Source organism: Natrix helvetica, assembly GCF_964273705.1.
Source record: "Natrix helvetica genome assembly, chromosome: 5".
NCBI lineage: Eukaryota > Metazoa > Chordata > Lepidosauria > Squamata > Natricidae > Natrix > Natrix helvetica.
In genome coordinates this window covers 59,862,428-59,874,728 of record NC_138551.1, presented here as the reverse complement: position 1 = coordinate 59,874,728, position 12,301 = coordinate 59,862,428, and the positions used below count along the sequence as shown (strand labels likewise).

Below are 12,301 nucleotides of genomic sequence, written 5' to 3'. Positions count from 1 at the left end.
TGCTAGTACAATACAGCCAGACGCTACCACTGGTATTGACCTGCGATGCATCCCCATTCGGTGTAGGCGCAGTACTCAGCCACAGAATGCCAAACGGAAACGAAGCACCCATCGCTTTCTACTCTAGGACTCTTTCATCGGCCGAGAGGAATTACAGCCAGATGGACAGGGAAGCGTTAGCCGCTGTGGCTGGAGTTAAACGTTTCCATGAATACCTCTACGGCCGCGATTTCGAACTAATTACAGATCATAAACCGCTGTTGGGACTTTTGGCGGGAAACCGCCCCACACCAGTCTCCCTTTCTCCACGCATGACCAGGTGGACTGTTTTCCTGGCCGCGTACTCATACAAGCTGATACATCGACTGGGCTCCACTCTAGGACATGCAGACGCACTCAGCCGTTGCCCACTCCCGGATCTCTTGCCAGACCCCACTCCAGAGGTACCGGTGCTGTTAATTGACTGTTTGGACTCAGGACCGGTTTCCTCCTGCGACGTTGCCCGATTCTCCTCTAGGGACAATGTAATAAAGCAAGTTCAAACTTGGGTTTGGAGGGGGTGGCCGAAAGGAAACGTGGGCCCGGAATTCAAACTGTTTTGGGCAAAGCGGGACGAACTTTCAGTGTTACAAGGTTGTTTATTATGGGGGGATTGTGTTGTTATTCCTTATGCATTACGTAGAAATGTGTTAGAAGCGTTACATGTTGGGCATCCGGGGATCGTTAGAATGAAGGCGTTAGCAAGGAGTTACGTTTGGTGGCCTAACATGGGCAAAGAAATAGAGGAATGGGTGGCCACTTGTGATCCGTGCCAAGAATCTAGACCAGCACCCCCTGAAGCATCCGCCACAGAATGGGAGAAGCCTAAAGCACCCTGGTCGCGAATACACATCGACTTCGCATGGCCCGTCCAAGGTCAGACTTTTCTTATAGTTGTGGATGCATACTCCAAATGGCTAGAAGTAATCCTAATGACTTCAACCACGGCAGAGGCAGTCATTAAGGTATTACGGCGACTTTTCGCCACTCATGGCCTGCCCGACCTCCTGGTCTCCGATAATGGGCCCCAATTCACGGCCATGCAATTTGAATCGTATTTAGCAGGTCAGGGAATTCGGCATGCCCTCGTGGCGCCATTTCATCCGGCATCGAACGGACAGGCGGAGAGAATGGTGCGATCCGCAAAAGAGGCCCTCGCTAGGATAGGTCCAGGTGATTGGCAAACACGCATTGATCACTACCTCTTAATTCAGCATATTACCCCCAGTGCAACGACGGGTAGGAGCCCCGCTGAACTACTCATGGGCCGCCGTCTACGGTCTCACCTGGACCGTCTTCACCCAAATTACTCTGCCACATCGCCCCCAGACTCTACGAGTAAAGTTAGAAATTTTAGCATAGGGGATTCAGTATACGCCCACAACTATGCAGGGGGAACTTTGTGGGTGCCGGCAAAGGTAATCGGCATCACAGGTCCACGTTCGTATTTGCTGGAACTAGAAGATGGAAGAAATTGGAAAAGGCACATAGATCAACTACGGGGTCGCCTGGCAAACTCAGACCTGTGAGCCGCGAACGAAGACGATCTGCCAGCGCAAAGTCAGCCATCCGAGAGCCCACAGACAGAAGAGCACGATACCCTAGAGCCCAGAATGGAACCAAGGGTAGTTTGCGAACCAGAACTGCGCCAAAGCAACGAAAGCCTGCAAACCCCCGAACGCGAAGCAGAAAGAGCAGACGGAACCGATCCTGCAACCACTCCAGCGCAACCTGAAGTACGGCGTTCTACACGTGTAAGACAAACACCCACTTATTTGAAGGACTATGTAACTAACCAGAATGCTCTATCTAAGAGGGGAGGGGTGTTAGATATTAACATATATCGCGGCAAGTCTCCTCTCAGGACCGCCGCTACGGCGGGAAACGGGTATCGCTCTGATTGGTCGAGAGGCGTACCCGATCCCTATAAAAGGGGAACCCTCAGACCACAGAGCAAGCTGGATCACTACTACTACTAATAAAGAGCTGTTAAGTCACTACGTGTCCGGAGTCTGTTCTCTCGTTGCCCGAATCTAACAGTGTGTGACAGAGAAAGACAGAGAGAGAGACACACACACACACAGAGAAACAGAGACGGAGACAGAGAGAGACAGAGAGAGAGACAGAGAGAGAGAGAGAGAGAGAGACACAGAGAGAGAGAGACAATGAGAAAGAGGGAGACAGAGACTGAGACAGAGAGAGACACAGAGAAACACAGAGAGACACACACACAGAGAGAGACTGCGAGAAACAGAGAGAGATGGAGACAGAGAGAGACACGGAGACAGAGAGAGACACACACACAGAGACACACAGACGGGAGAGAGAGGGGGGAGGGAGGGAGAGAGAGAGAGAGAGGGAGAGGGAGAGAGAGAGAGAAGTGTTTCCTGAAGATGTGATCCAACACAAGTCCAAAAGCTTGGAAGAATAAACCTCTGGTCCGTTTGACAGACTCATATTGGATCCTGAAATTAGCAATATTACTTGAATGTCATCCTCTATGCAACTGAGAACAAAGATTTATTTAGGAGTTAAGGTAGCAAGGAAAGCCAAGAACTGATCTATATCTGGTTCTCAAGAATTTGCTATTGGTCCTTGCAAGATCACACAAACTGATTAGAAAGAGTGACAACGTTATCACCAAAACAATTTATTGAAACATCTATAAACATTATCATTTTCCAGTAATGAAACATTGGTGGGCATATATAATTAATAAGTAGTCAAAATGAGTAGGTTAAAATGGTGTGGGATTTCTAAATACAAAGTGATAAAATCTTGGCTCATAACACACTAGTTTTAACTCTGGTTGAAAAGTGTAGAGATAACTCCTGTGGCAATGTCAAGATATAGTAGAAGACAAAGAATTAGAGAAAATCAAAAATATCAAGAAGCTGAAAGATTATGGCATAAATTGCCTGAGGTCATCCCAATGGTTATTGGCATACTGAGCGCTATGCCAAAAAATCTTGAATAGCACAGAAAATCTGCACATTGACCAAATTTTCATCTCTCAATTACAAAAGGCCATACTACTTGGATCTGCACATATACTATGCTAATACTTTATGACATTGTAAGTTTTGGGAAAAACCCAATGCAAATTGGGTTAGCCAATAGCAGCTAAGAAACAGGCAGCTGTAAGTTTTGCCAGAGGTTTTCCAATTTTTAATTTCATCTCCTTGAAGTGTATTGTTAAACTGCTAAGCAATGAGTGGCTGCAGACTAGTCAGATATTATGGGGGGGGGGGAGGGAGAGAGAGGGAGAGAGGAAGAGGAAGAGGGAAAAGGAGAAGGAGTAGAAGAAAGAGAATGCATACCAGTTTGATCTAGTTGTTAGGGCACCAGGCTAAAAACCAGGAAACTGAGTTCTAGTTTCACTTTAGGCATGAAAACCAGCTTGGTGACTTTGGGCCAGTCCCTCTCTCTCTGCTCAACTCACTTCACAAGGTTGTTGTTTTGAGGAAAATAGAAGAAAGGAGGAGTACTAGATATGCTTGTCACCTTGTTTATAAAAATAATAAAGGCAGGGTAATTTTTTTTTAAAAAAAAGATGCAGCTCCACTTCACTTGGTGGTAACTAACTCTTGATTTTCCTTGCATTTTCTCTACCATCTTTCTTATTGCGTTTTTAAATTTCAGCTACTTTTTTCCCCTTTTCCACCTCCTTTATCCAAGCTGCATTCTTGTTGTATTTCTTTGGGTTTCACAAAACTATGCCTAGAACTGCACTGTTTCTTGCACAAGCAGATTGTCTATGGCCTACACCCAGATCATCAGAGATTAAAATCCAGGAAAAGTTTCCTTAGGGCCATGGAAGTCTTTGGAGAATTTAAAAGCAGAGGAGACCTATGGGCAGGTACAAAGATCCAACACTGGATAGAACCAATGGAGGAGCTGACACCTGAGTCTGACAATAGCACGGAAGTATGGAAATCATTGAATAGACTACATGAGTACAATAAGATCCAGAGACCCTCTGAACAAATGGGACTATCTGGTGGCTTCTGTTCTTTGCAATTGTGCATACATGCAGACAACAACACATATGTATACCTGCCCTTTGTGCCCTGATCAGTGTACACTTGAGGACTTCATGGTAACATGACAGAATGCAGTTAATGTTGCTAGTTTCTGGCCAAGATCTGTTTAACTTGTACATATTTCAATCTTGTATTTTATACTTTAAATTTTATATAAGATTGTATGTCTTACTTTAATTGTGATGTTTCTAACACAAATAAACCAACCAACCTTGTATCCTATGCAAAGGACTTAAAAGATTCAAACACAGGACAAAAAATGATTTGAAATTTATTAATTCATTGAGACATACATATGTCTATAGTAAAATGTTTAGTACAATATATTATGATATTATCTTTTAGTTATGTATGCATATACATGCATATGTATATGTATATGCATATACATGCATATGTATATGTATATGTACTGTTTATATTTGTATATTTTATGTGTTTTTATTGTACGCCGCCCCGAGTCCTTCTGGAGAGGGTGCGGCAAACAAATAAAATTTGATTTGATTTGATTTGATTTGATTTGAGTTACATGTCACCAAAGATGTTCCAACTAACTTAGAAAAAGGATAATGCACATTTCTTGCTCTGTACAGAGTTCTCTTTAGGATTAATATGCTGTGGAACTGAGAATTCAAATGGCATTCATTATATATGAATGAAGCTTTCATATAATTTTTTTGCCTATCTTGATTTAAAAGAAAAATGAAACAAACTGGCTTTCAGGTTCCTTTGTAGAGCTTATATCTTAATTCTTCATTCCATCACAGTTGAATATCAGTTTTATATTTTAATATGAAGTTATTTAAACTTTCTTTGATGTTTTTGTATATGGTGATTAGAAAATGCCATTGCTTGATTAATACTATATATGTGGAGTGAGAGAAGAGCTTTACACTGCTTATATAAACCATGTTAAATATATAGATATAAACATGTTCTATTTGTATTTGTAAAATAAAATAAAATAAAAACTATATCATTCAAGCATTGGCAAATCACATCACCTAGGTTTTATTTGAAAACCTCTGCAAGGTCAGTTTGAGTCTACATATAATTAGTATTTAAAAGACATGGACACACTGAAATGCTAAGGAGATTGTTTCCAGTAAATGGATTTTTGAATTAATATTCTTATGGTGATATTTCATAGAAGTAAATTCCACTTACCTAATATATTTTGATGGAGGTGAAAGTCTCACTGTAGAGATAGCAATACAATACCAAATTTTGTTTTAAATCCTAGAGTCTGTATATGGGAAAAAGTCAGAGATGTTAAATATGCCCAAATCCAGTTGAACCAATAGATTTCAAGCTTCCTTTGTATCATAAATATGTGAAATATTTAGAGAGTTGGAGACTAGGGTACAGAACAAAGTCTGCTCAGCCATAAATCTCAAAGGGAAGCATTGTTCTTATCACCAATCTTCCTCTTTAACCTATGTTATTTTATGAGGATAAAAATGAAACATCTTATACGCTGTCAGAGTTTGTTGCAGAAATCAAATCCAGAAAGCACACACAGATAACTGATTCAGCAGGATTCATTAACTTCTTTATATACATAGTAACACATGAGTAAATGTACAGCACCAATAGTGGATTCTCCAAAGTGGTAGTAGTTACAGGCAAAACACAGGCAGAGGAGAGATTGGTTTCAGTTCAGAGTTCAGAACTTAATACAGACTAGATTAGTTCTCTTGCACAGATTCAGAGCTGCATAGATAAGCCACGCCCAGGCCCCCAGCCATCTGGCATGGCTCTCAGTCACCAAATAGTTCCCATTGGCTGACTTGTTACCATACTGCTATGTCCTATTTCAGTTCATGAATATTTTGACGCATACCACCCTGAATTACATTAAAATGGGATACATATAACCATCATACTTGCAGATGGAAATGTAATAAATTACTATGGTCACAATTAATCTTCCATTTTATGTTTAGCTAATTACGTTTTGTGATGTGTGTTTTTTTAATATTGTACGCCGCCCTGACTCCTTTGGGAGAAGGGAGGCATATAAATCCAATAAAACAAACAAGCAAACAAACATAATAACTAATTATTGAGAGTCAGTTTGATGTAGTGATACTAGAAACTAGGAGATTGTGAGTTCTAATCCCAACTTTAAAACATGAAACCAGCTGAATGAGCTTGGCACAGTCACTCTCTCTCAGCCCTAGGAAGAAGGCAATGGCTAAACAGTTTTTGTAAACTTTGTCAAGAAAATTGCAGGGACCAGGAGTCAACTCATGAATATTTAAATTGAACCTGGATTCCCACCATATCAAGAGGGTGTTGCTGGCATTAATCTACACTGACACCAAATGTAATAGCAAAGAAATGTTGTGGACCATTTACTTTCTAAGCAGCTCAAGCATCATTTATTTTTCGCACTTAGAAATCAGAAATAACATATTGCCCAAATGTGTGCATGTCTGCTTTTTCATAACAAGGTACAGGTTGTCCTCAACTTATAACAGTTCATTTAGTGACTGTTCAAAGTTACAATGGCACTGAAAAAAAGTGAACGAGACTTCTTTTACACTTACCATCATTGCAGCATCCCATGGTCATGTGATCAAAATCGGACCCTTGTATCTGACTTATACTAATGACAGTTCCAGTGTCCTGAGGTCATGTGATCACCTTTTGCAATCTTCTGACAAGCAAAATCAATGAGGAAGCCAGGTGCACTTAACTGTGTTACTAATTAAACACCTCCAGTGATTCACTTAACAACTGCAGCCAGAAAGTTCATAAAGTGAGGCAAAACTCACTTAACTAATGTCTCACATAAAATTTTGGGCTCAATTGTGGTCGTACGTCAAGGACTACCTGTACTGCGGCTTTTGTCATCAACTTATCCTTTAGCATTCCTTTTATGCTGATCAGTTTGGGACATAATTCAAGATGTGCTTTGGGAGGGGGACTGGAATGGACTCAAGGGGATTTTTATCTGAGTAAATTTAAAATGAGGACGTTGATGAGTTCCAAGCCATACTGACATATGTGAGAGTAAATCCCTCTGAACACAATACGCCTTCTGAGAAATGTACCTAAGATTGTTTTTTCCCCTGTTTCCCAGGATATTTGTAGGCTTGACTTTCTCCTCCTGTTCTTCAGTAAATGTCAAAAGATCTGTAAATATTGAGAAGCTAACTTGAGTTTTGTTGTATGTGTGCACAGAGATAAAACTTGAGATTTTTAAAATCTAGTTTGCATTTTTTTTAAAAAAAATTTTGGGATATTTTGGGAGGGGGAGATTCTCTATCTAAGAAACTGTGTGAAAATAGCTGACAGTTCTCTGCTAGAGCCATCTGTCATGTAGTTTTGACATATGTTTAATTTGTTTATTCAGGACTGAAGTGTAAGTTGATACATTGAAGTAATGTTTAGCGATTAGTGAGTATCGGAACAGATACAAGAAGTACGTGCCAGCACACACTTTCCTAAGCCTGATAAAATTTCCAAAGGAATGGAACAGAAAACCCTACCCACTTTCCTCACCCAACAGAAAGATTATGAGGTTGGTTTCATTCAGTTCTTTGTTTACTTGGCATGGTTTACCCTCTACCTAATTCAGAAGACATTCATCTATGCTCATGAGGACCAGCAACTTAATTCAGTACCCCCTACCTTGTTGTTCTCCATATTGTTGGATAGTGAGGGCAATGGTGGTGAGGGGTACAGGAATTTAAGTAACACTGTTGGGCAAGCTAATTAAATTAATGTGTTTAAGGTTGCAGTCCTAGTAAACATGCAGCCACTCTGCCCCCTAAACTTGGATAGATGTGATAGTGGAGAATGTTGGTTGACTCAGCCTTCATGAGTAAAATGAGGACCCAAATTGTTGGGAGCAATATGCTGACTCTGTAAACAGCTTAGAGAGGGTTGTAAAGCACTGTAAAGCAGTATATAAGTCTAAGTGCTATTGCTGTTCCCTTCCTTTTTAAAAAATATATTAACTTGCCTTGTTTCCTTCTGCTATAAATGTTTTGGAAATTTGGGGGGAGAAAGTGTGCTACAGCCAACTACCTGCAGCAAGGACGCCATCCCTAATCGTTTAGGTTGATATAATTTGTAAGATAAAAGGGGCCATGCATGCTTTGCTCTTGAATGGATAATGTAAACTGCCTGTGACATTTATCCAATACTTGATAGCAACAGTCAATGCAAGCCAGCGGGGAGTTGCCTTTGAAACAGCTGAAGCCTCAAGAACACCGTGCTTGCCCCTCCTCTCACCCTGTCACAAACCCCAGCCAAGGGGCTTTCTTCCCAAGATTGGCTGCTTTGCTCCCTTGCGCATCTAGAAACGCGCGCAGGCTGGCCGTGGGAAGGGCGCCTGAAAGTTTCTTTCCCTGGCAAACGGGAAAGGCAGAGACGCGCTCAGTGGCCAAAAAAAAAAAAAAAAGCGAAAGGGAGGCGCCTTCCCGCAAAATCGCTCGCTTGCTGGGAAGGGTCTTTCTTCACAAGGACGAGGGTCGTGGACTGTCAGGCGAGAGTCCTTAGCGCGAACCAATTTCTCCAAACCCCCGGCTCCTTTGACTTCGAATTAAAGCTCCATTGAGATTATTTCTTTCTTTTTTTTTTCTTTCTTTCTTTCTTTCTTTCTTTCTTTCTTTCTTTCTTTCTTTCTTTCTTTCTTTCTTTCTTTCTTTCTTTCTTTCTTTCTTTCTCTTTCTTTCCTTCCATCCATCCATCCATCCATCCATCCATCCATCCATCCATCCATCGCCTCTCTTCCCCCGCTCGGTTGGTACTAAAGCTCCCTCCCGCGTCCACTCGCGAACGAACGTGGCTTCTGGCTTTTATTTATTTTTTTATGGCGACTGGGTGAAACCCGACCAAGCGCAAGCAAAACTTTTTCGCGGCCGGGGGACGAGAAAGCCGTCGCCTTTGCCTTCTCCGACCCTGCCCTGTTCAGTCCAGCGGAGGGACTTTACTCCCGGGGAAGGCTGTGCGCAGGAGCTGCACCTGCTAGAGCGCTTTCTCCTGGCGGGATCGCGAGCCCCGGTCCGTTGCGCGTGTCTCTTCGTCCAATAGAGGGGGCGACTGGAACGCATCGAGAAACGCCGGCGGCGCTACAAAAAGGCTTTTTTTTTTTTTTTTTGCTCCGGAGGCTTCGGTGGGGCTGGCCGCCTTTCTATTGCCTTTCTCCGATAAACGAGCTCGGACCCAGCTAATTGGGCGCAGATCCCAAAAGGCTGCAGGTTCGGGGAGGTGGAAAATAAAGTCGCCCCCCCCCAAAAGGGGCAGAGGGACCCCTTGTGCTAACCCGGGGGTCGCCCGCACAGACGTTAATGGTGACTTGGAGGCGGCTGTAGAGGAGACCAGCGACGGGTTGTCGGACGGCAGCGGGACTGGGAAACCAACCTCTGGATCACGGTTCCTTTCCACCCTCCCCTCCCTCCGCTTTCTTGGAGTTCCTGCCGGGGGGAGACGTTGCCCCCCCCCCATCCCCCGAAAAAGAGGCTCCAGCTCGGAATTTTTGCGCTCCCGCGCTTGAAGTAAGAAAGGCTCGCTCTCCTTGGCTCTCGCTTTTATTGAGAAATCGACCCTTCTGTTTTCCGGGATCCTGGGATGTAAGCTCCTCCATGTGAGAAAATCTTCGCCTTTCGCCTCGCCTCCCCCTCCTTTTGCAGAGCAGCTGCTCCTGCTTTTGCTCCCGGTGGACGGAAGAGAGAGAGAGAGAGAGAGAGAGAGGAGAGGAGAGGGTGGGGATTTCTTTCTTTCTTTTTCTCTCTTCCCCCTCTCCCTTGTAAATTCAATGGATATGAACTTGCTGGCTTTGGAACCTTGCTGGTTTGGAATATCTTAGGTGGCGAGATCGCCTTCTGGAGCGACGGAAGCAAGTTCGTTGGGAGAGAAGGATTTGTCGAGGACCAAGATGCCTCTGGCTACCTTCTACTTCGTATTGCCCTTAATGGGTAAGTGGCCGGTGCGTTAAATCTTCGGTGTGTGACTCTGTTCAATCTTTCTCGGCTGTGTGAGTTCCAAGAAGGGGCTGATTGCCGATTGATCGTCTAGGAAAGACACGGTGGTCTGTCAGCCTTTACACCAATGTTTGCAACGCGGAGAATGGATTTTATGCTGTAATTCAGCGCCTGCTTACTTGGCTGTGGGTCTCGTTGGGATTTAGTTGGGCTTACTTCTGAGTAGAACTTACACAGGGTGGTGCTGTTTGCAAAAGATAGGCTGCCTTTTGATTTTTTTTTAAACTGGAAGTAAGTTGGAAGTAAAAACTTTCCAGTAAATTCATCTTTATTAGAAGACAGTGAGGGTTGCATTATAAACAGTTGCATCCTGCCTGTTCTGAGCTGTGGCAATAAAAAAAGACTTGTACCTCCACTCGGCTGTGGCTTGCAAATAGATATGGGGTGTGTTTGAGGGCACGTAGGCCAGGTTGGGTTTTTTTTATTGGAAAGGAAATAAAGAACTAAAAGATGACCATATTGGTTGTACCAAAAACTCTGGAGGAAGAGGGATTTGAAAAATTTGAAAATCTGGTTGATTTTAATTTTTTTCTAAGAGATTAGAAGCCTAGCTTTTTAAAAAGCTGAAGTTTGAAAGATTGCTGGATATTTAAGAATATTGCTCTCATATAACCTTTTCCCTGATGGAAGTTAAAATCACAACACTGCCTTTGTGCAAATTAACATTTAACTCCCTAACGCTGTTGTTAGAGCATAAAGGGGATGGTTTCTGTACTTTGAAAGTTAACTTCCATAAATATGAGTTTTCCAAAGAAAATGAAACTTGGAAAAAAAATGGCTGTGAAATAGGGGTAATAGATGAGATTACTTTATCTTACACAGCTGGTGCATTGATTTGGCAATGACTTAAAAAAAAACGTTCAATTTTAAAGAATTTCCTGAAGAGGGAGAGAGACATGGCTCCATTTGCCAAGTTCTCTTTGGTGTCTTTGCTATCCTGAGAAAGGCAACCAAAGCCAAGCCCTCTCTGCCTCCCCCCCCCCCCCACATCCTTGCAATTATTATAGTCTTGTGTATGTTCTCTTGGACTGACTTCTCAGGGGTTGACAGGTTCTCTTTTGCTCTCTTTGAATGCAGAAGTGCTCTTCTCGGCTGAAGTGAGTGGGCTGCTTGGAGGAGACCATCTGGATTGTGTGAAAGCCAGCGACCAGTGTCTCAGGGAGCAGAGCTGCAGCACTAAATACAGGACACTGAGGCAGTGTGTAGCTGGCAAAGAGAGCAACTTCAGCCGGGCAGCAGGCCTGGAGGCAAAGGACGAGTGCAAAAGCGCCATGGAGGCTCTCAAGCAGAAATCCCTCTATAATTGCCGCTGCAAAAGAGGCATGAAAAAGGAGAAAAACTGTCTGCGTATTTACTGGAGCATGTACCAAAGCTTACAGGGTACGTGGTTGTCATACACAACATCCTTCCCTGCCTCCTTCCTTCCCCAGTGCTAGAAAGGAATGTCCTCTGTCCTGCCCCCCAGGTCCTCCATCAGCTGACCTTGTAATTTTCTTTGTGCTCTTTGGCTGCAGAGGGAGGACCACTGATGCCACCCAGCCAGAGCAGCTGTTGCTGGTGCCGTTTCCTATTGTTGAAAATGCAAACTCAAAAGATTTTCCCCAGAAGGGACTCCTCTGACCTTTGTAAACCAAAGTCAAAAGGGGAGTACAGATCTACAAAGCGGCTGAATTAGGAACTCCCCCTCTTCCCAGCAAAGACTATCAGCCTTTGTTAATGAAATCTAAAGTCAAGAGATTATACAGGCCAATTTCTCACCTGTGAGGTCAAATTGAAGTCACACCTCCCCTAGCCAAGCTACCCAAGACATTATATCTAACAGCAGTATCCTTTCTGTAGTGTGGGAGTAGATGAATTTTGGGGAAAGCTTCCTTAATAACATGCTGACATCAAGCCAACAAAAAAAATTATAGTCATTGTTTCCTGAGGCAATAGGGATCACCAGAATATGGCTCTTGTTGAGAATTTAAAGTTCAGCTATGCTATTCTTGTTATTCTATATGTCTTACAAGAATGTCTCGTTATATCTGCCAGGCTTAGCTGAATCAATATTTGCTGCTAAACAAAATAGTTTAACTTTGGATTATTGACTGTAGCTTCCTACTTGGGGTCTTTCATCCAAGTATCTGAAGGCATTTTTAGTTCTTAGATTTATACTCTGCTTTATCTCTAGTATTCAAGGCTTTTGGGCTTATGTGATAAAATAGGCTGAGAAAAAACAAC

The 12,301-nt window shown here is 42.9% G+C and overlaps 1 protein-coding gene across 3 annotated transcripts in view; it reads left to right on the top strand.

Moving 5' to 3' along the window:
* Positions 1 to 12,301, top strand: part of GFRA1 (GDNF family receptor alpha 1) — a 446,222-nt gene that overhangs the window by 153,044 nt on the left and 280,877 nt on the right. For 2 of the 3 annotated variants that reach the window (XM_081954380.1, XM_081954379.1), the window contains exons 2-3: positions 9,904 to 10,012; positions 11,156 to 11,458. In XM_081954380.1, the coding sequence (XP_081810506.1) occupies positions 9,973 to 10,012; positions 11,156 to 11,458 (343 nt within the window). In that variant the 5' untranslated portion in view covers positions 9,904 to 9,972. The remainder of the gene's footprint in view (positions 1 to 9,903; positions 10,013 to 11,155; positions 11,459 to 12,301) is intronic. The other variant, XM_081954381.1, reaches the window with a different exon arrangement.